A 27,445-nucleotide genomic window follows, 5' to 3' on the forward strand; every position below is an offset into this window, starting at 1 on the left:
CCCCTTGGCTTCACAGATATTATGCAGGACAGAGCAGACATCTATAACCATTGGGGTATTTTTGTCATTGAGTTCCAATCTTGAAAGTAAACAACACTAGCGACCCTTCAAATGGCCAAGGGCGCATTCAACTGTCATTCTGCACCTGCTAAGCCTGTAGCTGAAATGCTCCTTGGTGCTGCTGAGGTGGCTGGTATATGGCTTCATGAGCCATGGGAGCAAGAGGTAAACTGGGTCGTCCAGAATCACTATTGGCATTTCAACATTCCCACCGGACTTAAAATAGTTTCCTAAGTATGCATCCGATGAAGTGAGCTGTAGCTCACGAAAGCTTATGCTCAAATAAATTGGTTAGTCTCTAAGGTGCCACAAGTACTCCTTTTCTTTTAGCATGATTAGAGCATGCATGGTTGTTTCTCCCCCACACTAGCAAATATGAACGGTGATAATAACTCAGTGAAGAGTCACAATCATGTTTCACAACTGTGATTAAACATGACCAGGTCTGTAGACTTAAAAGAACGTCTAGCCCAGTAACTACCTTATCAAGACGAAAGAAAACAGCATGGCTTAAGATAAAAATTAAAATGATCCCTGCCCTCAAAAGATACAACTGTTAAATGTACACCAGTATCTGTTAGGCTGTGTATATGTGTGTATATATATGTTCACCCACGTTTACCCTGTCTATTTTAACAACCTATTGATGGCTGGCTGCTGTGATTCTCCACTCAGCATGTGTATCTTACTTCTTATTATTTCCTAAACAGTGCCACCTAGTGGTCCTTTTGAATAACTTCCAGGCTTCCCCAGGAAAAAAAACGCTCTCCGGATCTGAGAAAATTTACAATGAAGTAGCAAAGGGACATAAAGATAACGATCTCCTATATCAGAGCTAATAATATTTACAGGTCACTGTGACTCTGGAAGCTGATGGAAGGGTTGCAGTTAACCACGTGAATAGATTATTAGAGTTAACTGCAAGCTTACAATACATGTATAGACGGAGAGAGAGAGACAGATCAGTATAAAGATTCTTGGGCAAACCTCCTATGATAATTTGAGGCTTATCTATTTAAACAATATGGTTTATTTCCGAGTTTCTGGAAACTACATCTGCAGAAGTCAGCCATGCTAGTGGGAAGGTTCAATGTTATTTCTTAGTGCAAGTAGTTGGAGAGACAGTGAGCGTGTGAGGTAATCCTAGAAGCTTGGATAGATCAAGAAACTGAAGTTAATTCAGATCAAGAAGAGACCATTAATTCATAAATCCATAGACGCAGTTCACTTATAAGAACTGTACTGTGTGAAGTATGGTCGCAGGAGAAACTTCTGCAGCCCCAGCATGCAAATACAGCTCAAGGGATTTTAAAAGCAAGGCTCTCCTTTCCGACCTGCTGTACGTGAAGAGGAAATCAGGTGGTGACAACATATGTGTATTGCATTTTTCTGCAAATGTTTGCCGTTAGGCTAATTGAATTCACTCCGTTGAACTGGTTCTAGACCCAACTTAGTCCGAATGGGCAGTTCTTCCTCCTCCCCCCCCCACCCCTCCCCACAGGACCTCCCTTCCTCCTCCCTGTCCCCATCCTCCGCCCTATTAAAACAACCTCCAAGTCTCACTTGTTAAAAGACCCCATAACGTGGAGGAGGCAGAAAAGCAACGGCAGGAAAGGAAAAGTCAAGACGTCTGGAAAATATTACCCGCCCGCCCGCCGCTGCTGCGCCTCACTGACCCAGGCGCTCGAGCTGCGAGGCATCACCACAGAGACTTTCGGCGATTGATGCTGCCCATCCCGCGACTTTCAGAGCCCGCCGCTTCTCCGGGCTCCTGGCGACTCGCGTTTCAAACAGGACCGTGCGCTCGAGCGCCAGAAACAAGCCTCACGTCGATTATTTCGAAGCCGTGTTTTTTTTTTTTTTTTTTTTTAGAGAGAAACTTTTGAGCTAGAAACTGAAGCAGAGAAAGGAAAAGGGGGGAGGGAGGGAAAACACGTGGGAGAGAAATGAGGGCGAGTGAATAATTTCCAATGATTATTTGTATTTCTCCTTGATGCTCAATCCTTGAGACCCCGCGATTTGATCTGTTACCTCAGTCCTGGAAACTGTTCCGCAGGAGCTACAAAATACAAGACCACCCAGCAAGCCGAGGACCCTTTATGAGCAAAGGACAAACAAGGTACGTGATTTATATTTATTTCGTCTCAAGAGGAACAAACCATTTTAAACTTCGAATTAAAGTTGTTGCAAAGGGGACTTGAGATCGATTTATATGCATCTGAATGGTATGTGGGGGGTATTTACCCTCCCCTCATGCACACCTATTCTGGCAATAAATGAGAATGCAGAGTTGCCTTGATGCATTTTGTAGACTAACCTCTCACCTAAAAATATGCTTTAGACCTTGCCGAGCTCACGCTCTTTATCCGCTGGAAAAGCGGGGCACGGTAAGCTGCAAAGGTGCGTTGGAGCTGGAGCCTCCCCGGCCATCCTCACGCACCATATCCAGCCTGCTGCTGGGTTTTTGGATTGCACACAGTGTAGTCATTTATACACTTGTGCAAACATGACCGTGATCCCCTCCCTCTCCGCTGTGCGTTCAGGGGATGGGGGACGTGACAGGAGCACAGGCAGGGATGGGGCTGCAGGGAGGCCGAGTGGGGAGGGAGCTGGGGGGGGGGGGTGTCCTCCAGCCCCACCTCAGAGGGCGCAAACGCGATCAAGCCGTCTGGCTGAAATGCAAAGTGGGGAGAAAAGAAAAGGAGTACTTGTGGCACCTTAGCGATGAACTTAGATCACTGCATCCGATGAAGTGAGCTGTAGCTCAGGAAAGCTCATGCTCAAATAAATTGGTTAGTCTCTAAGGTGCCACAAGTCCTCCTTTTCTTTTTGCGAATACAGACTAACAGGGCTGCTACTCTGGAAAGTGGGGAGAGAGAGAAGTTTCGGGGGGGGGGAGCCTGGGGGGGGGGCGAGGAGGGGAGAAGAACCTACCACTACCAGGAAAACTTTTAGCACCTCCCCTAAGGCGCCCGGTGGCTGCACAGGCTGAGGAGGAGCGTGTAACTCGGAGCAGCCCTGCTGGGCTCCGATGCCAGCGGTCACAAGCCCCAGCCACGCCAGTTTGCATGGGTTCGCGCGTGTCTGTGCTTGGGGAGGGGGAGATACGTGGCATGCCAGCCAGCGAGCTAGGCACGTGTTTGAAGAGCAAATCGGGGACAGGCTGATTGGCGGGCGGGCTTCCGAGCCCCACCACTGGAGCGACACCCCTTCGTTGTGCCCCCGTCCGCAGGAGGAACCCCGCAAACGCGCCCCGGGGGGGGGGGGGAGCAGGAGGGCGGATCTGGCCCAAGACGTGGTGCAGCCAGGGGGCGAGCGGCGGGGGTGTCAGGGACAGCCCCCGGTGTCACGTTCCGCGGGGTCCAGCTGTCACGGTGTTGCGGGAGCCCATCCCACGCCCGGCAGTGGCTCAACGCCAGCGGGAGGCGGGTCTCCCCGGCGCAGGAGGCGCCCCGGCCTGGGGTACGTACCGGGCAGGGAGAGCCGCGGCCGCCGCACGGGGTCAAGAAACGCCGGCGCCCAGCGGGCGCCCAGCGAGCGCCGGCTCCGCTCCCCGGCCCGCTGCTCCAGCCGGCAGCCGCCGAGCCAGCGCCGCTGGGGGAAGGCATTTACAAGCGGCGACCCACGTGGCAGAGCGGGGAATACCTTTGAGGTCACTGCATTAGGGGCCGCCCCCCTGTGATGCAAGAGCCCGCCTCTCCCTGATTGGCTAATGCCTGCGGCAGGGGGGTTCCCCAGGAAGTGGAGGTCCGAGCCCAGGGCTCCCTAGCTCAGTCGGGGGAGGGGGAGTTCGCTGGGGGAGGACAGGAGTTGGGAGACTGGTGCTTTCTAGCCCTTTGGCATGTGCCGCTTTAGGAAATGGAGCTGTTCTCTGGCAAAGAGCCCTGGAGCACTGTGCAACGAGCACTCAGCTTCCCTTGCTTAAAAGGTTTGCAGCCTGGGAGATACATAAGTGCCTGGGGGAGACCAACCCAGGAGCCAGATTGTGATCTCCCTTAACCTGATTAGCCCCTATTGACTTCAACGGAGCTTCTGCATATTTGCCCCAGTGCAAGAGAGATCGCAATCTGCCCCATGCACACTTCGGAACCACGCAGACAACACAAAACAACATACTGATGTGGAGATCATTATGGATTAATGTTCCTACATCGCTCCTGCCATGAAAGTGTTACGTTAATTTTATTTTGAATTTAATTTTATGTATTATGCAGATGCTCCATCTAAAATAGCAGAGAACCGAGTTCCAAATTTCAGTTGGTCTTCCAGTGACAAGATAGAAGAGATCAGAGGTTTCCTTATCACACATTGGTAGAATCTGTACAGACTCTTAATGTTTGCTTACTTTAAAATATTAATACATATCACAGTTTTCAAAATGAAAACAAACGTTTTCACTAGTACACACTGAGGCATTCAGCATGAGTGCCTCCATACTTATTGCAGTTTTGTGTGACTGCACACACATACTTGCATGAGTAATCTCATTAGAACATAAGAACCGCCATAATGAGTCAGACCAAAGGTCCATCAAGCCCAGTATCCAGTCCTCTGACAGTGGCCAATGGCAGCTGCCCCAAAGGGAATGAACAGAACAATCCCAGTTTCTGGCAAACAGAGGCTAGGGACACCATTTCATTACATTGAATGGGACTCCTCATGCAACTCAACAGGAAAAAGAGTTTGCAGGATCCAGTTCTTAGTCTTTTGGGGCTTTGGACACTTTAAAATGACCATATTAATATTAAAGTATTAGTTTCAAGATAGCATCTCTCCTTCAAATACTAAAGAGTCATGGGTGAAAACTTAGACACAATGAAGTCAATTGGTCATTGACTTCTGTGGAGCCAAGATTTCATGCCATTGACCATTGACTTCTGTGGAGCCAAGATTCCATGCCAAGCCTGTAACTCTTCTTACACACTTGCCCATATACCACGGACCAAATTCTCTGCTAGTGCACAAGGACACAGCACTTCAGTGGAATTTCACACATGTACAGGTTTCAGAGTAACAGCCATGTTAGTCTGTATTCGCAAAAAGAAAAGGAGTACTTGTGGCACCTTAGAAACTAACCAATTTATTTGAGCATGAGCTTTCGTGAGCTACAGCTCACTTCATCGGATGCCGTGGAAACTGCAGCAGACTTTATATACACAGAGAGATCATGAAACAATACCTCCTCCCACCCCACTGTCCTGCTGGTAATAGCTTATCTAAAGTGATCATCAAGTTGGGCCATTTCCAGCACAAATCCAGGTTTTCTCACCCTCCCCCCCCCCCCCCCCCACACACACACAAACTCACTCTCCTGCTGGTAATAGCCCATCCAGGAGAGTGAGTTTGTGTGTGGGGGGGTGGAGGGTGAAAAAACCTGGATTTGTGCTGGAAATGGCCCAACTTGATGATCACTTTAGATAAGCTATTACCAGCAGGACAGTGGGGTGGGAGGAGGTATTGTTTCATGATCTCTCTGTGTATATAAAGTCTGCTGCAGTTTCCATGGTATGCATCCGATGAAGTGAGCTGTAGCTCACGAAAGCTCATGCTCAAATAAATTGGTTAGTCTCTAAGGTGCCACAAGTACTCCTTTTCTTTTCACACATGTACACTAGCAGATAATTTGGCCATACATATTTACGGCATTGGAGGAAACAAATTATTTTGTCTCCTCCTCCATAGTTATATACACAGGGCCAAATGATTCCTGTAATAAAGGTGATGGGACCATTCACATGAGTCAGTCCAGTAGGGTATGGCCTATGATCTATGAATAAGCAGTAAATAAATTATAAGATCACAAAGATATAAACACCAATCAAATTTATTTAAGTTCGGTAACATGCATTACTACTATGTAATTAGTTCAGGGGTTCTCAAACTTCATTGCATTGCAACCCCCTACATGGTCCCAGAAGGGCAGACTGAAGCCTGAACCCGCCTGAGTCCCACTGCCGAGGGGAGGGGCGGGAGGGGCGAGCCCGAGCTCCACCGCCTCAGGAGTGCCAAAGCCCAAGTGCTTCAGCCCCAGGCAGGGGGCCTCCCTTGAAGCCCTTGGTCACCCTGGGCGGTGGGGCTCAGGCTTCAGCCCCAAGCCCCAGCCAGTCTAAAGCCAGCCCTGGTGACCCCATTAAAATTGGGTCCCAACCCACTTTGGGGTCCCTGCCAACAATTTGAGAACCGCTAAAGTGTTTAACTCCAAATACTTACCTAAACTGCATGACAGGTAAACTGGAAACGATTGATAAAATAGATTTTTTTTTGTACAAGCATGGCTTACCTTTGCATAACCCTATGAGTTGTCACCATTGTTTACATCAGGGACAAAACTAACAAACAACAGAGGCCTTGCTAAGGCTCATAAGAGAATACATTTGTGTAGTTTTTTGGAGGAGTAGTGAGTAGAAAGAGAAGATTCTTGGTCCAGTATTCAAAAACTTCTAAAGGCAGGCACAGTTTGTTGTCATTAATTCTGATACGCTATCCTGTTCTTTCTATTTAACCTAAAACCAGGTTTAACTTTAGTCTTATGTGGACCCTTTTGAAAAGATAAATGGTATGTAAAATCTAGAAGTGACAAATAACTCTAAACAACAGCTATGGTAACTCTGTTGATACAAAGATGTACAGATGTAACATAACTTTTGTTTCCCCTCTGCCAGCTGTAAACTGGAAGAGGGAATGTAGACAGTTATTTTATGCTTATAATTCATATTTTATGGAATCATTTGTACTTCAAAGTTGAAGTATTTATTATGCTGTCAAAATACATCTACATTTCTTTAAGTTGGATGCCAATTCATAATAATCAGATACCATTTACACTATCTGTGTATATACAGTGTTTGTGTATATATACACATTACAGCATATATCAATCTGTGTATATACTCTCTTAGACACACCCACATACACACTGGCCAGACCTAGTTGTTTTACTGAAGCCAAAACCAACTAGTCACATGGGTAAGGAAATCAAGTTTTGGCTTATAAAGGGCTAACTAAATTCTTCCCTTGGCTGTATACATACAATTCCTGCTGACATCAGTGGGAGATCTGTTTATATATTGATATGTGTGTGAGACATTAAAACCTTTTGTGATCATATCTCATAGATATCAACAAGAATATTAGCCTGAGTAAGGACTATAGGACTTGCTTTACTCATCTGAATAATTACATTCAAATCAATTGAATTACTCATGTGGGTAAGGTGAGCAAGGTTTGGACTGACATATGGTAGGGGGAGAGAGAGAGAGAAAGATTAAATTACAAAACTGGTGGATTCTGAATGACACTGAGAAGAGATACAAATCAAATCCTTAGCTCTTATATAGAACTATTCATCAGTAGATCTCAAAGCACTTTAGTGCTTTACTAGGAAGGTCAGTATCACTATCCTTCTTGAACACATGGGAAACTAAATTGTGTGGTTAATCTGTTGTGTCCCTTACATTTCCAGGAAATATTATTCAGTATAATATAACTGTAAAGGTTAAAAAGTATCATACAACTTGGATACATTTTTACTAGGGCAAAACTGGAAATGACTCCGCTTTATAAAGAGTGTTTAATTTTAAGCTATGTCCCTAGATCAGGGCCATTTTGTACTACAGAGGTTTAACGATTTCAGTGGTGTTCATCAGAAAAAGCAATGAAATATTATGGCCTGCAGTATTTGTAATCTCATTTGATGTTCAGAACCACATTTTGACCAAACTTTAAATTCCAAAGCATCCTAACTCCCCCCACCCCCATGAGTATTCTATTTCAAAACCCAATTACAAACGTTCCCAAATAGTATCATGATCATACTGTAAAGTTAATCCTCCTTTTTTAAAGCTTATCCCAGAAAATTTGAAATGGCTAAGAAGTTATTAAAAAACAAACTAACAAAACCCCCCACATAGTTTCCTTTGTATTTGTGACCTTATATCTCACCCTTCTTGTTTTCAATCTTTTGGGGGAAAAAAGTGGCTCAGGGTTTCCTCTGAAAAGCTGTGTGTGCATTGCACATTAGGGACTTCTCTTACAACAGCTGATGTAGTGAGCTACATCCCATGTGTTGCAAACAAGTCTGACTTTAATTTGACCTCCTTTAATAGTCACCAGATCCAAATCCTATATTAGCAGATGGAGAGGACCACCTGAAGGTTTTCACTACTTGAGAAAACGGCTACATAAATGTTTAAGGGGTCTATGGTAGTGAATGCTGAAGTGTTCTTATATCAATATGTGTTATTTTTGTGATATTTTGTTCCCCAATTCTATTTATTATTCTCTTATCTATTTATTAGATTGAACTCTCATTTCTCGGGCCCTACCAAATTCTCAGCCATGAAAAACATGTCACAGACTGTGAAATCTGGTCTCCCCCCATGAAATCTGGTCTTTTGTGTGTTTTTAATCCATACTATTCAGATTTCACAGGGGACACCAGCGTTTCTCAAATTGAGGAGCCTGACCCAAAAGGGAGTTGGTTGGGGGGGGGGAGGAAGGGCGGTTGCAAAGTTATTTTAAGGGGGTCACAGTATTGCCACCTTTACTTCTGCACCTCCTTCAGAGCTGGGCAGCTGGAGAGTGACAGCTGTGAGCCAGGCACCCCGCTCTGAAAGCGGCACCCTGCCAGCAGCACCTCAGAAGTAAGAGTGGCAATACCATATCATGCCACCCTTACTTCTGTCTTCAGAGCTGGGCAGCTGGAGAGTGGTGGCTCCTTACTGAGGGCCCAAGTCTGCAGGCAGCAGAACAGAAGTAAAGGTGGCAATACCATGACATCCTTCCTTCTGTGCTGCTGCTGGCAGTGGCTCTGCCTTCGGAGCTGGGCCCCCGGCCAGCAGCTGCCGCTTTCTGTCTGCCCAGGTATGAAGGCAGCGCTGCTGCCAGCAGCAGCACAGAAGTAGGGGTAGCAGTACCGCAACCACCCCTAAAATAACCTGGCAACCCCCCATATAGTCAGGGGCCCGAAAAATTATAACACTGTGAAATTTCAGATTTAAATAGCTGAAATCATGAAATGTATGATTTCTAAAATCTTATGACCGCGAAATTGACCAAAGTGGACCATGAATGTGGTAGGGCCCTACTCATTTCTGGCCTTTTCATTTTTCATATGCACTGATCATGTGCAGCTCCTATTGGTCTCTGAGAGGAATACCCCCTCTGCATCTATGGAAACTGATTTACACTCTCAGGGCCAGACTGCGCCAGCCTCACTCAAGAGGAACAGTACCTTATGTCACTAGTCCCGCCGATTCCATGGGATAACTTGGTGAGTAAGGCCCTGATTCAGGAAAGTATCCCTAGCCAGGAAAGCACTTAAGGACACCCTTAACTTTAAGCAAATGCCTAACTCTCATTGAGAGTTAAGTGTTCTCCTGGATATATGGGTGAACTTAAACACATATTGAAGTGTTTTCCTGATTCAGAACCTAACATACTATACAACATGAGTAAAAATGGCACAACCTGGACCGTAATTATAAATTAGATGCCACAGTTCCACTTTCTATAGTTGTTCACACATTCTTATCCAGAAGCTTTTATGAAAAGCCCTGTAGAATTTCAGGTTTCAGTTACACTGCCAGGTAAGGCTAGTGTAGAGTAAGATCTATTTAATCTTAGCAGTGGTGAGAAACACTATGTTTCATGCACTTACACCATCATGCTAACGTAAACAGACATTATGCTTGATATTTGCAGTGTAGTTGTAGCCGTGTTGGGCCCATGATATTAGAGTGACAAGGTCGGGGAGGTAATATTTTGTATTGGACCAACTTCTGTTGGCGAGTGAGGCCCACTATCCTGCCACATGGAGCTCTTCCTCAGGTCTGGGAAAGGAACTCAGAGTCACAACTAAATACAAGCCCGCCTACTCCTTAGGCTTCACAGCCCCAGCCCCAAGCCCAAGCTGCAACTTCAAAGTGCTGCCTACCGGCCTATTTTTAGAGCATTAGTGCAAACCCTGCTAGCCCAAATCTGCTGAGCTGGGCTGGAAGGCTCGCCTCTGCAGGCTGTGTAGATATACCCCTTGATTTTAATGGTGCATGATTAGGCACTTGGGCTCAGTTTGTCAAATATATTTAGGCTCCTACCTTCCATTGCCTATATACCTGGAGGATCTGGGCCATGATCCCATGCTATGGGCAACAAGATTTCACTCTGAGAGCCTGATCCAAAACCCACTTAAGTCAAAGATTCTCTCTGACTTCAACAGGTTCCGGATGAAGCCCTTAATGAGCGTAGTAATTTATACATGTATTTATAGATCTGATCTTGTTCTCTTTGAAGTCAATGGCAAAGCCCCAAGTGACTTCAACAGGAGCTGGATCAGGGCTGGAATTTCTGGTTTAATCAAAACAAAGGGCCAAATCTGGACACCTTTGAACAGTCTTATTTAGGCAGCACTCCTGTTGAAGTTAATGGTTGTCTGCAGGATTGAGGCCTAAGGCCATAATTTAGAAAGGGGTATTAAAGAAGTCACTGAAAAAAAATGGTGATCTGAAAAGTTAAACCTGGCACTTAACCTTCACTATATGCTTGCCACCTTGGGCCTGATTCAGGAGTTACAGCAGTGTAAAATTGGAATAACACATTCCTGAGTTAGGTCTTTGGTTTCTCTGATAGTTTTGGAGTTGTGCTCAAATGTAAAATTCAGTAAAATCATGTTCAAAGTGTGATTAAGGATGTGGCTAAGAGTTCTGCAGAAGGCCAGACTATGTTCATAATAGTTCCCATTGGCCTTAAAAGTCTCTGACAGAGCAATTGCCTACTCTGAATGGTGCTGTTTGACTCAGCACTCCTTTTTGGCCCCAGACATGTAAAAATGTGAATTTCCTGTAAGATCCTTGGCAAAATGTTTAAAGCAGGGTGGAGGCTTTTTGGCTCCTCTCTCTTTGTGTATATTCAAACCGATAAAGATCAGGTCTACTGGGCAAAACATCAACAGTCCACATGCTAAAGCTTGAGAACGTTCCTTGAACAGCTTTTTCCAGACTCTCCCAGACAGTCAGTCAGTTAAAAGTCAAACCCTAGTTTATATGTATAAAAGGGGAAAGAGAGTTCACTAAAGCCACAAATTTAGGTCAAAGTATGCATTAGTTTTGTAGCCAGGATTAAGATCAGATTATATTTAGTTAGTTATTATATAATATGCATAATATATTATATATATATTATATTTAGTTTAGATCGTTTTCGATGGGAAAAAAATTGCTGTTTTATCAGGTCCAGAAACCCACTTCTTGATCTTGTGAAAATATTTTGAGGGAAAGTTATGCTGGAAACACAGCAGAACTCAGCATTTTTGTGCAGATATATTTCATAGGAAGAGAGAATTAATATGATAACATGACCAGTACTGTAGCAAGTTAAAAGAAAAGGAGTACTTGTGGCACCTTAGAGACTAACCAATTTATTTGAGCATGAGCTTTCGTGAGCTACAGCTCACTTCATCAGATGTTTACCGTGGAAACTGCAGCAGACTTTATATACACACAGAAATCATGAAACAATACCTCCTCCCACCCCACTGTCCTGCTGGTAATAGCTTATCTAAAGTGATCAACAGGTGGGCCATTTCCAGCACAAATCCAGGTTTTCTCACCCTCCACCCCCCCCACACAAATTCACTCTCCTGCTGGTGCAAGTTAGTTACATATAACTGCTTCAATTCTATTGTAATGTATCAGACTCATAGAATATCAGGGTTGGAGGGACCTCAGGAGGTCATCTAGTCCATCCTCCTGCTCAAAGCAGGACCAATCCCCAACTAAATCATCCCAGCCAGGGCTTTGTCAAGCCTGACCTTAAAAACCTCAAAGGAAGGAGATTCCACCACCTCCTTAGGTAACACATTCCAGTGCTTCACCACCCTCCTAGTGAAAAAGTTTTTCCTAATACCTAACCTAAACTCCCCCACTGCAACTTGAGACCATTACTCCTTGTTCTGTCATCTGCTACCACTGAGAACAGTCTAGATCCTCCTCTTTGGAACCCCCTTTCAGTTAGTTGAAAGCAGCTATAAAATCCCCCTCATTCTTCTCTTCTGCAGACTAAACAATCCCAGTTCCCTCAGCCTCTCCTCATAAGTCATGTGTTCCAGTCCCCTAATCATATTTGTTTCCCTCCGCTGGACGCTTTCCAATTTTTCCACATCCTTCTTGTAGTGTGGGGCCAAAAACTGGATACAGTACTCCAGATGAAGCTTCACCAATGTCGAATAGAGGGGAATGATCACGTTCCTTGATCTGCTGGCAGTGCCCCTACATATACATCCCAAAATGCTATTGGCCTTCTTGGCAACAAGGGCACACTGTTGCCTCATATCCAGCTTCTTGTCCACTGTAACCCCTAGGTCCTTTTCTGCAGGACCGCTGCCTAGCCATTCGGTCCCTAGTCTGTAGTGGTGCATGGGATTCTTCCATCCTAAGTACAGGAGTCTGCACTTGTCCTTGTTGAACCTCATCAGATTTCTTTTGGCCCAATCCTCTAGTTTGTTAGGTCCCTCTGTATCCTATCCCTACCCTCCAGTGTATCTACCACTCCTCCCAGTTTAGTGTCACATGCAAACTTGCTGAGGGTGCAATCCACACCATCCTCCAGATCATTAATGAAGACATTGAACAAAACTGGCCCCAGGACAGACCCTTGGGGCACTCTGCTTGATACCGTCTGCCAACTAGACATGGAGCCATTTATCACTACCTGTGGAGCCCGACGATCTAGCCAGCTTTCTATCCACTTTATAGTCCATTCATCCAGTCCATACTTCTTTAACTTGCTGGCAAGAATACTATGGGAGACTGTATCAAAAGCTTTGCTAAAGTCAAGGAATAACACGTCCACTGCTTTCCCCTCATCCACAGAGCCAGTTATCTCATCATAAAAGGCAATTAGATTAGTCAGGCATGACTTGCCCTTGGTGAATCCATGCTGACTGTTCCTGATCATTTTCCTCTCCTCTAAGTGCTTCAGAATTGGCCCCTGCTCCCTAACAGGAATATTCTGGGTTGGGCCAGAGAACAGATGGATGGAAAATGAGTAAACATGCTATAAAAGAGTCATTACTGAGACAAATTCAGCCCAGGTGTAAGACGGATAAAACCTTTTGAGTTCAGCTGTCAGGGAACCAGTTTACATGAAAGATGAATAAACACATGGACCACATATTCTGATCTTTAGGATCATCTAATCTAGATGAGATTATTTAACTTATTTTATTCATTTATTTCTAATGCACCTATCATTTGGCATTCATGGTCATGTTCTGTAATGCTTCTCTAAGGCCTAATCTACACTGGGTGGGGTGGGGGGGAAATCGATCTAAGTTACGCAACTTCAGCTACATGAATAATGTAGTTGAAGTCAACGTACTTAGATCGACTTACTGTGGTGTCTCCACCGTGGTGAGTCGACTGCTGCCACTCCCCCGTCGACACTGCCTATGCCTCTCACCGAGCTAGAGTACAGGAGTCACACCAGGAGTCAACGGGAGATCGCTTGGGGGGCTGGGAGGAGAGGTCGATTTATCGCATCTAAACTAGACGCGATAAATCGACCCCTGCTGGATTGATTGCTGCCCACCGATCCGGCGGGTAGTGAAGACACACCCTAAGACTACTGTCATGGAAAGCTTTTGGAGTGATCTTCTCTGCAACATTTCAGACAGGTCAGAATAGGGACTGTCAATTTACAGTCAACAGACTTACTGCTGGCCATAAATTTGCTGATGTGTACCTATGGCACCTGCCAAAATTCGGCTTTAGGTATTCAAGCAAGTTTTAGTTATAGAGTCCAGGTTATGATACTTACTTTACTATTGTCTCCAAACGTAAATTTCAGAACCTTCCTCCCATATTGAAATATATCACTTTAAAATAGCAAAAAGGAAGAAGTGCATTTTTTCTCAGCCTAAAATTCTGTGGTTTATTTTTTGTTGAAAGATTTTTTTCCCCGTGGCTGTAACTTTGCAGACTGAAATGTAAACAGCTGAGTACAGCTGCATTGCTACAGTTTAGTAGCAATTTCCCCCTGTATTTCAGGGGATGGTCTGCAGGCATATATGATGTAAAAGGGTGGTGTTCCAAATTCAACTGTGGCCAACAGATGGTGTGATGAATATTATCAACATGCATGCCAGTTGATAACAGTAGGGAAAATGTGAATAATGGAAAAGGAAAGAGCCCAAAATACAAAGAGAGGCCCTGATTCAGCAAAGCACTCACGTATGTCTTTAGATCAAATGAAATTCAAAGCATGCAGTTAAAGTTAAGAATGAGAATCAGGACTTTGAAGACATGTTACATGTTTTATGTTAGTTTTAAGAAATCTGTTGCATAAAATGGTTGGTTTGACTGTGATTGAAAGAAAGCCAGGAATATACCATACTGCTAATCTGCCTACCTGCCTGCATACGTTTTTACATACCATTTATCACCAGGCTGTATATCTTAGCACCTTACATACTTGTTAGATCTTGCATACCTTGGAGTTCAGTAAAGGGGATACAAGGGACAGCTAAGCTAAAAATGTAGAAAGTTGTCAGAATCAACTGAAGTTTTGCAGAATTGCAAAGACTGGGTAAAATCCCAGCTATATTGCAGCTGATGAGTATTTTGCCATTGACTTCAAAGGGTAAAATCTTGATCCCATTGAAGTCGACGGCAAAAATTCCCATGACTTCAACAGAGCTGGGAGTTCACCTATATATATAAAATATATATATTCACATACATTACTAGCCAGACATCTATTTTTTAAAAGTCTCTTCAATACTATTATACTTAAGGTCTCATCCAGCAAGCCCAGGTTTCTAGGATCAGATTCTTATATAGATAGCACCTTTTGTCGGAGGATCTTAGAGGACCTTATACATGTTCACAAATTTGTGAAGTATTGGCATCCAATTTTGCAAGTTGGGAATAGTGCAACACAGAGATGATACAACTTGGCCAAGATGATGCAGAAACAGATCCTGTATCTCCTGATTCTCCATCTTGTGTTTTAGCCATTAGACCACCCAGATTACACTCTGTAGCAGGAAACAGCAATCACATTAATTATTTTTCTGGTTTTGTTGCAGATGCATTGTGAGAGATTTATATGTATCCTGAGAATACTTGGAACCACGCTCTTTGGGGTTTCCCTCCTGCTCGGAATCACAGCTGCTTACATTGTTGGCTACCAGTTTATCCAAACAGATAATTACTATTTCTCTTTTGGACTCTATGGTGCTATTTTGGCATCACATCTCATCATCCAAAGCCTATTTGCCTATTTAGAACACCGGAAAATGAAAAGATCACTTGAGACTCCAATAAAGTTGAACAAAACAGTTGCCCTTTGTATTGCTGCCTATCAAGAGGATCCTGACTACTTAAGAAAATGTTTACTTTCAGTGAAAAGATTGACCTACCCTGGAATTAAAGTTATCATGGTCATTGATGGGAACTCAGAAGATGACATTTACATGATGGACATTTTTAGTGAAATCATGGGCAGGGACAAATCTGTCACTTATATATGGAGGAATAACTTTCACGAGAAGGGTCCAGGTGAGACAGAAGAGTCACATAAAGAGAGTATGCAGCACGTAACTCAACTAGTCCTATCCAACAAAAGTATTTGCATCATGCAGAAATGGGGTGGAAAAAGAGAAGTAATGTACACAGCATTCAAAGCGCTGGGGAGAAGTGTGGATTATGTACAGGTAGGTATTAAAGCACTAGGCCAATGCCAATTCAAACATACCTTGACATAAAGCAGCTTTTGTATATTTCATGCAGCATGCTTTAGCCCATCCTAGTCCCTTATGAACACAGTGCTCCTTTCAGTCTATTTGAAAACAGCATGACCGTTGAAAGCATATTTTGTAACCTTTTAAAACGGTTAGACTTTCTGTGAGTATGCTAAATCTGTGCACTATTATTTGAGAAGTCTGATGCATTTCCTGATATTTAACACTACTACTCCCTTATCAAAATCGTTACATTTTAAAAAAAATTATCTACTTTGGAAGATCACTGCTTTGCCAATGTAAATTGAGATCAGAGGTAATTTTTCATTCTGGGAGATGCCCTGGATACAAACATGCAATAACCTATTAGGGCAGGGGTCGGTAACCTTCGGCACACGACCCATCAGGGTAATCCGCTGGTGGGCCATGAGACATTTTGTTTACATTGACCGTCCGCAGGCACGGCTTCCCCGCAGCTCCCAGTGGCTGCAGTTCGGCCAATGGGAGCTGTGGGAAGCAGCAACCAGCATGTCCTTGCGGCCCGCGCCGCTTCCCGCAGCTCCCATTGGCCAGGAACGGTGAACTGCAGCCACTGGGAGCTGTCGGGGGGCTGTGCCTGCGGACGGTCAATGTAAACAAAATGTCTCATTGCCCACTAGCGGATTACCCTGATGGGCCGCATGCCGAAGATTGTCGACCCCTGTATTAGGAAATATTCTCAGGAATATCTCAAAGCATTGACAGAGTCTGTAAAAAGGAGACATTTTTAAGCCTTCAAAGCCAGCTAGGACTATTCAATAAAAGGGGAGAGAGAAGGAATGGAGTTCTTACAAACACAGATGAGAAATTCTTTAGCTAATGCCAGAAGTAGCATTTGCTTCATCTTTTACAGCTGCATTACCTCACTCACCACAACTTGGCCTTTAAAGCCTTAATCACACTGTTCACTTTAAAATGAATTAGGCAGAGTCCTATCCCCATTTACAAAGCTGCAAAGACAGATTGGTCTCAAGCTGTCCTGGATTCTGTACAAGTTTTCCTATGTTTTGGTCCTGATTCTGTGATCCACATGCACAGAAGTACTCCTCACTCCTGGAAATGGTTCTATTGCCTTCAATGAATAAAAACTACTCCGGTGAGTAAGGTTTGCAGGATCAGGCCATTTTTTGACACTGAACACCACTAGCAATGGATAAACCTTACAAGGTTCAGGGTTTGGTTTTGACTAAGCCCTGAGAAGTTGTGATGATTGTTCAAGCAATTCAGGCTTTTTAGAGGCTCTCCCCTTCCTCCCTGTGGACCTGAAAGTCGGTTGCCCTGGGTTTCACCTTTAAAAATCCTCTTTTGATGGTCAACCAGTTATGGAGCCTCTCTGCCGGGCTCTGGAAGGGTCAGTGTTCTAGTTGCTTACACTCTCGGGCTAATCCAGAATGCATTGCATGACGAAGTGTGCAAGATTTGAACATCATGCCATCTGAGGCCTTGCAAAGGAGCTACCAGAGTAGCTGGATCAACACCATAGGGTCTTCAAAGGCCAGAGAAGGTGGAGGGGTACAGGAAAGAGTTTCTTAGCAGGATTTTATAGGTACATGAACAGATGGAAAGAGCAGAGAATAAATAAATAAAAATGTAAATAACCACCTTTCCCCAACCCACCTCAGAAAAATTAAACTGGTTTGTTCCCTAAACGTGATGAGCCTGATCTCCATGGTCTCAAATCTTGTGTAGTCCAATCAGGGTGCAAAGTGCTATTCTAATTTGAAAGCATTTTGCATGGATGTAAATGGCTGCACAAGAAGCACAGTGGAGAATCAGGCCTGTCATATCTCCTATTTTGCTGGTTCAGGATCTTTCATATCATCTGTCCAGGAAAACTGTAGTGAAGTGTTTCTGCTAAAGAAACAATGGCCAAAAGTATTAATAACTATAAGTATCTACATGGGAAACAAATATTTAATAATGGGCTCTTCAGTCTAGCAGACAAAGATATAACATGATCCAATGGCTGGAAGTTGAAGCTAGACAATTCAGACTGGAAAGAATGTGAACATTTTTAACAGTGAGAGTAATTAACCACTGGAACAATTTCCCAAGGGTTGAGATGGATTCTCCATCACTGACAATTTTTAAATCAAGACTGGATGTTTTACTAGAAAATCTGCTTTAGGAATTCTTTTGGGGAAGTTCTATGGCCTGTGTTATACAGGAGATTGCATTAGGTTATCACAGCAGTTCCTTTTGGCCTTGGAATCTATGAATCTATGAAAAATGGGAAAAAGGAAGTGCCTCCCCGCAGAGATGCTGCCAGCACTTGCTAGGTCTATTTAGCACCTGTTCATAGGGGGCACATGACTGACTCATGACATTGACTCAAGAAGTCTGATGAGCGTCTTAGAAACTTCAACGCTAGAGTACGCCAACCACCGAGTCATGTTAAAGAATGATGAAGTCAACTAAAGTCACATCTACACTACAAATACAACTGTCTCAGTGGGTCTGGTAACACCAGTTGTATCCCACAACACAGTGAAAGCATGGCTGTTTTGCAAATGAAGGCAAGATTTTCAAAAGTGGCTAGTCATTCTGGGTGCCTCATTTTTAGGGTGACCAACTTAAGACACTTTAAACAGGTCTGATTTTCAGACATAGAATCATAGAATATTAGGGTTGGAAGAGACTTCAGGAGGTCATCTTGCCCAATCCCCTGCTTAAAGACAGCACTGAGCATCCACCCTCTGAAAATTAGGCCCCTTTTAGGTGTCTTTAAGTTGGGTGCCAAAAAAAAGTGGGCCATCCTGAGTGTGTCATCCATTTCTGTATCAATATCTCTATGTATTGGTGACCTGCTGCTTTTAGCCTTTCCTTTTTTTTTTTTTTTTATAAAACTACTGAAGAAAATACCAAATAGTTTTCATATCAAATGTCAAATCTTTGTATTATTTGTAACGTTCCATGCAACTAAACTGAAAAGTGAATTTGTCCTGAAATCCACAATACGTACTTTCACATGAATTGCTAAACCCTTTTCTTAGTGAAAGTGCTATTGGGGTTCTTCTTAGACTCCTAGCTAATCTACATAAGCATCTGTGGGTTAACTCCTCATTGATCTCCCTTATGAGAATAGGAAACATTTGAACAGGGTGCAAACACATCCGGTTTCCCTGTGCCAAAGCTCAGCCAGGAAACTGCAGACCATCCATAAAAGTTTTGTTTTGATTCATATGGGTCTTAGTGCCTTCTCTCAAATAATATCTCTCTTGTTCAGATTAGCGGATCCAATGTGCCAATAAACAAATACAGATAATATGGAAAATAGAAGATTCTTTGTGACTATACCACAGACAAATGCTCTGTTTCATTCAATGATAAATCTAGTTGTCTGATATCAAATGCCCTCAGCAGAAGTAACAATACAAATTCCAGAGATTTTATTAATATGTACACTGAAACACTATATTCCCTCTTATTTTTAATTTTCTTCTCTAGTGCATTCCCTAACTCCATTTTTTCTTTTTTTCTTTGTGTTACTTATAGGTTTGTGATTCAGATACAATGCTTGATCCGGCCTCGTCGGTGGAGATGGTAAAGGTTTTAGAGGAAGATCCAATGGTTGGCGGAGTTGGGGGTGATGTGCAGGTGGATATGGTGAACTTCAGATTAACTGAGCAGCATTAATAGCAAATATTTCTAAAACAAAATTATCCCCAGACTTGAATTAACACAAGGAATTGGGAATTTTGTAGCAATATTTTAGAGTCCTGTTTATTTTAAGAGATTTTCTATCTCTGGTGGTACTCATCACTACCATAGTATCTAAGGACCTTGTAATCTTTATAATATATTTAGCCTCACAACACCCCTGTGAGGTAGGCCCAGATCCTCATAGATATTTAGGTACCTACCTGATTTCAATGGGAGTTAAGTGCTTTTGAGGATCTGGGCCTAAGTGATTTGCCCAAAGTTACACAGGAAGTCTGTGGTAAAATAGGGAACTGAACCTGGATCTCCTGACTGTTACATTAGCACCCTAGCCAATAGACCACCCTTCCTCTCTGTTAATTATTTTACTATTTCCAGCTTTGATTATTAAAACTGAAAGTATTTTTGAAATCTCATAAACTAGTCACTCTGTATGCTGTTTTACTTTTGTATTTCTCTGAGCTAGGACAATGAAAATCACTGAAGTCAGTTCCACTTTTGTTTGTAGTCACATTCTCTGATATTTTCATTAGAATATAAGAATAGCCATACTGGCTCAGAAAAATGGTCCAGCTAGCCTAGTATCTTGTCTTCCAATAGCGGCCAGTGCCAGATGCTACAGAGGAAGTGAACAAAAGAGGGCAATATATCCAGTGATCCATCCCCTGCCATCCAGTCCCAGCTTCTGGCAGTCAGAAGTTTAGGGACACCCAGAGCGTGGGGTTGCTTCTCTGATCATGTGGACTATAGCCATTGACAGAACTACACTCCAGGAACTTATTTAATTCTTTTTTGAACCCTGTTATGCTTTTGACCTTCACATCATCCCCTGGCAATGAGTTCCACCGATTCTGTGTGTTGTGTGAAGAAGTACTTCCTCATGTTTGTTTTAACCCTGCTGCCTATTAATTTCATTGGGTGACCCCTCGTTCTTGTGTTATGAGGAGTAAATAACACTTCCCTTTTCACTTTCTCCACACCATTCATGATTTTATAGACCTCTATCATATCCCCTCTTAGCCATCTCTTTTCTAAACTGAACAGTCCCAAGCTTTCTAATCTCACTAACATGGAAGCTGTTCCACACCCCTAATCATTTTTGTTGCCGTTCTCTGTACTTTTTCCAATTCTAATTTATCTTTTTTGAGATGAGGTGAACAGAACTGCACACAGTATTCAAGGTGTGGAAGTATCATGGATTTATGTAGTGGCACTTTGATATTTTCTGTCTTATTATCTATCCCTTTCCTAATGATTCCCAGCATTCTGTTCGCTTTCTTGACTGCTACTGCACATTGAGCAGCTGTTTTCAGAGAACTATCCATGATGACTCCATGATCTCTTTCTTGAGTGGCAACAGCTAATTTAGACCCCATCATTTTGTATGCATAGTTAGGATTGTTTTCCAATGTGCATTACTTTGCATTTATCAACATTGAATTTTATCTGCTATTTTGTTGCCCAGGCACACAGTTTTGTGACATCCCTTTTTAATTCTTCACTTAGCTTTGGACTTAACGATCTTGAATAATTCTATATTGTCTGTAAACTTTGCAACCTCACTTTTTACCTCTTTTCCCAAATCATTTATGAGTATATTGAACAGCGCTCATTCAAGTATAGATCCTTGGGTGAAACCCCACTTTTTACCCCTCTCTACTAGAAGACTAACCATTTATTTCTGCCCTTTGTTTCTTATCTTTTAACCAGTTACTGATCCAAGAGAAGGACCTTCCATCTTTTACCATAACTACCTACTTTGCTTAAGAGCCTTTTGTGAGGGACTTTGTCAAACACTTTCTGAAAGATCAAGTACGCTATATCCATTGGATCAACTTTGTCCACATGTTTGTTGACCCCTCAAAGAATTGCAATAGATTGGTGAGCCGTGATTTCCCTTTACAAAAGCCATGTTGACTCTTGCCCGACATATCATCATTCTGTTCTTTTCTATAGTTTCAATCAATTTGCCTTGGACTGAAGTTAGTCTTACTGGCTTGCAATTGCCAGGATTCCCTCTGGAGCCTGTTTTAAAAAAATGATGTTACATTAGCTATCCTCCAGGCATCTGAAACAGAGGTTGTTTTAAGCAATATGTTACATCCCACAGTTAGTAGTTTCGTATTTGAGTTCCTTCAAAACTCTTACCCTCTGGTCCTGGTGACGTTTTAATTTATCAATTTGTTCCAAAACCTCCTCTATTGACATCTCAGTCCGGGACAGTTCATCAGATCACTCACCTAAAAAGAATGGCTCAGATGTGGCAAATCTTCCCTCACATCCTCTGCCGTGAAGACTGATGCAAAGAATTCATTTAGCTTCTCCCCAACAGTCTTGTCTTCCTTGAGTGCTCCTTTAGCACTTCAGTCATCCAGTGGTTCCACTGATGGCTTGGCAGACTTCCTGCCGCTAATGTACTTAAAAGAAAATTGATGTTAGTTTTTGTTTCTTCTACTAGTTGCTCTTCAAATTCTTTTTTTGGACAGTCTGATTATACTTTTACACTTGATTTACCAGAGTTTTTGTTTCTTTCTATTCTCCTCAACAGGATTTGACTTCCAATTTCTAAAGCATGCCTCTATCTGCCACTTTTACACTGGTGTTTAGTCATTGTGACATTTTTTGGTCCTCTTACTGTATTTTTTTATTTGGGGTATACATACACGAGTGTCTTTTATATTTTTAAATAGTTTCTATGCAGCTTGCAGGCATTTCACTCTTGTGACTGTTCCTTTTAATTTTCGTTTACTAGCCGCCTTATTTTTGTATAGTTGCATTTTTTGAACTTAAATACTACTGTAGTGGGTTTCTTTGGTCTTTTCCTCCCTAGAAAAATGTTAAATTTAATTATGTTATGGTCACTATTACCAAGCAGTTCAGCTATATTCATCTCTTGGATTAGATCCTGTGTGTCATTTAGGACTAAATCAAGAACTGCCTTCACCTTGTGTGTTCCTTGACTAGCTTCTCCAAGAAGCAGTCATTAATGGTATCTAGAAATTTTATCTTTGCATCTCATCCTGAGGTGCCATGTTCCCCAGTCAATATGGAGATAGTTGAAATCCCCCATTATTATCAAGTTTTCTGTTTTTGTAACATCTCTAAACTCCGTTAGCATTTCACAGTCACCATCACCATCCGAGTCAGGTAGTCAGTAGTATAAATTCCTGTTGCTATATTCTTATTATTCAAGCATGGAATTCCTATGCATAGAGATTCTATGGTACAGTTTGATTAATTTAACATTGTTACTATGTTTGATTATGCTTTCTTTAACAGATAGTGCCACTCCCCCACCCGCACAACCTACTCTATCATTCCTATATATTTTGCACCCTGGTATTACCATGTCCACTTGATTATCATCATCCTGTGATACCTGTTATATCCATATCAATTTAACACCAGCCACTCAAGTTCACCCATTTTAGTGCATTTTCAGTGCTGCAATGTTTGGGTTGAAAATGCAGCAGAGGGGTGTTTATTTCTTTCAAAACAATTGCTTCTGATGGGATTTATTTAAAAAAATGCATAATAACAGTTTCACTGGTCTTCGGTTTTTATAAAAAAAACTTCTAGTTTCCCTCTCCACCCAGTAGACTTTTAACATGGGATGAAGGAGAAATATCTTTACTCTTGCAGCCTGCTAGCTATGTGGTCAGATGGCCAGACAGCTAATAGCTGAGGCCCAGGGTCTGGGAGTTAGGCACCTAAATACCTGGGCCTGAGTCCCTGTCTGAGCTTGCTGCCCACCTTCCCTGCTGCTGCACCCTGCTCAGAACAAATCAGGCATTACACTTACCTGTGAGTGTGAGAGTTAAGGAGGTGGGAGACAGTGTGAGCTCAGAGAGGGAGGTGAATGGTCCCTAAGCAGCGCTTCTGCTCTGTGGCACACAGCAGAAACGGAGCACAACAGGGGGTGTGTCCTCAGGAGTCTTTTGGGGTCTGTTAAGTGGGAATGGGCAGAGTGGCACAGAGGAAGAGTCAGTACATGGGGCTGGAAAGGAAGATCAATGAGTCGGGAGGGTGATTCTTTGTGGGAGTGAGGGGAAGGTTTATGTTGTTTTTGGACAGAAGGGAGAGAAGTTTTGGTGGGACAGGATCCTATTTAATGTTTATTTTGACCTCCCTAGCAATGCCCTTCTGAATAGACATGTCTGGGACTCTGAACAGTCACTGTCAGTGAGGAAGCATGGCTTCTGCAAGAGCCAATTCAGCTTGGTAGGAATTGATAGTCTAACCCTTGGTTTAAAGTGCTGACGTTTTAATGGTAACTCTTGATGTTTATCCTGAATTGTCAAGGTGGACAGCTCTTCCCACAATTCATTGTCCCATATTTTGGTTAGTGCCCTTCACTTCATGAGTGTTAGTTTCTGATCCAGAAATATTTCCATTTTTTAAGAGCTAATTTTTTAAATTTCCTTTTACTTGCAGATTTTGAACAAGTATGATTCCTGGATCTCCTTTCTTAGCAGCGTGAGATACTGGATGGCATTTAACATAGAACGAGCCTGCCAGTCCTATTTTGGCTGTGTACAGTGCATCAGTGGACCTCTGGGAATGTACAGGAACTCCTTACTGCATGAATTTGTGGAAGATTGGTACAATCAAGAATTTATGGGCTCCCAGTGTAGTTTTGGAGATGACAGGCATCTGACTAACCGAGTGCTGAGTCTGGGTTATGCCACAAAGTACACAGCTAGATCAAAGTGCCTTACTGAAACACCTATAGAATACCTAAGGTGGCTGAACCAGCAGACCCGTTGGAGTAAATCATACTTTAGAGAGTGGCTGTATAATGCAATGTGGTTCCACAGGCATCATTTGTGGATGACTTACGAAGCTGTAATCACTGGATTCTTTCCTTTCTTCCTCATTGCCACAGTCATTCAGCTTTTCTACCGGGGGAAAATCTGGAACATCCTCCTTTTCTTGTTGACAGTTCAGTTAGTAGGCCTTGTAAAGTCTTCCTTTGCCAGCTGCCTTAGGGGGAACATTGTCATGGTGTTCATGTCACTCTACTCAGTGTTGTACATGTCAAGTTTACTTCCAGCGAAGATGTTCGCAATAGCCACAATAAACAAAGCAGGGTGGGGCACATCAGGAAGAAAAACCATTGTCGTCAATTTCATAGGACTTATTCCAGTATCTGTTTGGTTTACAATCCTCCTAGGCGGTGTGATTTTCACTATATGCAAGGAATCAAAAAAGTCATTTTCCGATTCAAAACAGACTGTTCTCATCATTGGTACAGTACTCTATGCATGCTACTGGGTTATGCTTTTGACTTTGTATTTGGTTCTTATCACCAAATGTGGCAGGCGGAAGAAAGGGCAACAGTATGACATGGTGCTTGATGTATGATGTTTCTGCAGAACGTTACACAGAAAATTTTAAAGCAACCCAACAACTTGATAGTATTTGTGGCATCGAATTAATGTCACCATGAGAAATGGATCACTGCTGCTGGGACTTAAACGTTCATGTTTCTATGGGTTCATCCTGCCAAAGTAAAAACACACCATTGTTTTTTCTGAAGGGGGAAAAAAACCACACAGATTCAACCTGTTCACAGGAAAATGGGAGGACTTCTTTGTTTATGCACTTTTTTTTATTGTGCATATGCCTGACAGTGTTACGTTCTATATACCTCACTAGTCATGCTTATGTGGGTGGACAGGAAGGAAAGGAGTTTGGTGAATCAAGCAAAGGATCTTGCAACCTAATTTATGAACTTTTTTAAATAGTTTTGTTTTATAGGGTCTTTTTGTGTTAGGCTGACAAATGTAATGCCAAAGGTAAATTTTAAGAGGCCATTGGCTGAGCTGTATTTTTATATTATTGTCTTATTTGTGTGTGTGTATTTTTACACCAACTTTTTGAAAAATTTCCATATTTTATATTTTACTTATCTGCCAAAAGAACACCTCCCCGACATTTTGCTCTCTATCTATCCTTCTAAATACGTTTTGAAAGAATTCACTCTCTCTCCCCACAAAAAGCTGCCCACAATGTGAAAACGTGTTGATTTTGATATTGTTCACAACAAAAATAATAAAATGTCTCTCTACATTTTTTAAATTGCTGAATGGTTATTTCTGTGAAAAGTATTTAAATGTTTTCTTGAACTTTTGATTTAATTGTATCGAAAAAGGCCAACATTGTTGTCAGGTTTTGAATAGAAACATATTTGTAGGCACGAAAAGGCCAAAGGGGTACAAATGTGCAATTTTATTGGAGGACATTGTAAGAGGGAACCCTGATTCTCTAAAGAGAACACTACAGTCTTGGCATATGGCCATGGGTATACAATGGCCTGTTCTTGATGCCATTGAAGTTAATGGCAAAACTCCCTTTGGTTTTGATGGGAGAAGGATTTGGGCCTACAGGTTCTGATCCTAGGACATGTTGAGCACCCACAACGCTTTGACTTTCATGAACGTTGCGATGCTCAGCATTGCTCAGGACCAGGCAGAGAGTGCACATTTTCTTAGGATAAAAAGTCAACGCATTGAAGACAAAAATGGCCACAATTTTCAAACCCTGGGTGCCTAAATAAGGCTTCTAAACTGACATCCATATATCTTTTTTTTTTTTAAGACCAGAAGAAACCATCAGATCATCTAGTCTGACCTCCCGTATAACACAATCCATACAATTTCACTGTTACCCCTGTACAGAGCCCCATGACTTGTGTCTGACTAAAGCATATCTTCCAGAAAGACATCCAGTCTTCGTTTCAAGAGATGGAGAATCTACTACTTCCCTGGCCTAAATATAATTTAGGACACTGGGTTTGAAAGCTTTGGAAAGTCACTTTTAGGACTAAATTCTGCAGTCCTTAACCAGGATGTTAGCCAAAGGAATGCAGCATTGAGCCTTAAAATACGAAAGCTTATGCTCAAATAAATTTTTTAGTCTCTAAGTCTCTAAAAGGCCACAAGTACGCCTTTTCTCCTTGTGGATACAGACTAACACGGCTGCTACTCTGAAACCTATATAAAGAATGATAGAACATTGGCTGCATACAAATATATGCCCTTTTGGATTCTGGCATAAAAAGGACTGTCGCAAAGCAGAAACCAGCATATGATATTTTTAACAACCTAGAAGCATGCTCACCTTCCTTTATATGCAGACGTGAATATATTCTGCTGTAGAATGAATGGGACACACACTACCTTCTTGTCTGATTATGTTAAGGTACATGGTTGCTTGAATGTTATACTATGTTCATGATTGAAGAGTTGATCTTTGTGGGTTACAAAATAGAACAAGCAGTATTAAAAACAAGCAAAAAAAAACATTTTAAAAAAACTTGAGTTTGCCTTTTAACTATTTATGTTGTAAGTTAAAGCTTGAGTAACATTCAAATGTCAAATAAATCCTCTCATTCTATAAGATATTGAATTAATTGCCTGTATTTATTCTAGCAATTATTCAATGTACTTCCAGTATAGGTGGTATAGTATAATTGTTACTTTCATAAATAAAATATTTTTGATAAGATCATGACTAATTCATGTTGTTTTTCTATAGTGCTTTTGCAGCTATTGCAGCACACTTTAATGGTAGCCACATGCCACACTTTAATGGTAGCCACATGCCTGACTTCCGGGTTGCAATTCAATAACATGTCAATGAACAGTTAATTTCAATTTGGCAATTTTTCAGACCTAGAAGAGAGCAAGGATGGTCTTGTGGCTTGAGGAAATGGAAAGGAAACAACCAGCATGGATTCAATCTAGCATTACTACTTGTATTAGGTTAATATTTAAGGTCCATGATTCTTGATTGGGAGTCCCATTGTGCTGGGTACAATGGTAGATGGGGTGGGGAGTGTGGTAGAACTCTGAACTGGAATTAGGAAATCAAGGTTCCATTCCGAACCTATCACTGGCCTTATGGCCTGGGAAAATCACGTGGCCGCTCCCTGCCTCAGTTTCCCCA

The 27,445-nt window shown here is 42.4% G+C and overlaps 1 protein-coding gene across 1 annotated transcript; it reads left to right on the forward strand.

Annotated features, from left to right (window-relative positions):
• Positions 1 to 1,160: 1,160 nt before the first annotated feature.
• On the forward strand, positions 1,161 to 25,576 carry HAS2 (hyaluronan synthase 2). The gene is made up of 4 exons (XM_048841577.2): positions 1,161 to 2,179; positions 15,143 to 15,769; positions 19,331 to 19,432; positions 23,930 to 25,576. The coding sequence occupies exons 2-4, from the start codon at positions 15,143 to 15,145 to the stop codon at positions 24,857 to 24,859; spliced, it is 1,659 nt and encodes a 552-aa protein (XP_048697534.1). The 5' UTR covers positions 1,161 to 2,179; the 3' UTR covers positions 24,860 to 25,576.
• Positions 25,577 to 27,445: the final 1,869 nt, after the last annotated feature.

Source organism: Caretta caretta, chromosome 2, assembly GCF_965140235.1.
Source record: "Caretta caretta isolate rCarCar2 chromosome 2, rCarCar1.hap1, whole genome shotgun sequence".
In the NCBI taxonomy this organism is placed as follows: Eukaryota; Metazoa; Chordata; order Testudines; family Cheloniidae; genus Caretta; species Caretta caretta.

What these genes read in the sequence shown, in the direction of transcription:
- HAS2 (XM_048841577.2), top strand. Translation starts at nt 15,143, where the DNA reads ATGCATTGTGAGAGATTTATATGTATCCTGAGAATACTTGGAACCACG. An exon ending in GAAGTGTGGATTATGTACAG is followed by an intron (nt 15,770 to 19,330) that starts GTAGGTATTAAA and finishes TGTTACTTATAG; the next exon opens with GTTTGTGATTCAGATACAAT. An exon ending in GAGTTGGGGGTGATGTGCAG is followed by an intron (nt 19,433 to 23,929) that starts GTGGATATGGTG and finishes TTTTACTTGCAG; the next exon opens with ATTTTGAACAAGTATGATTC.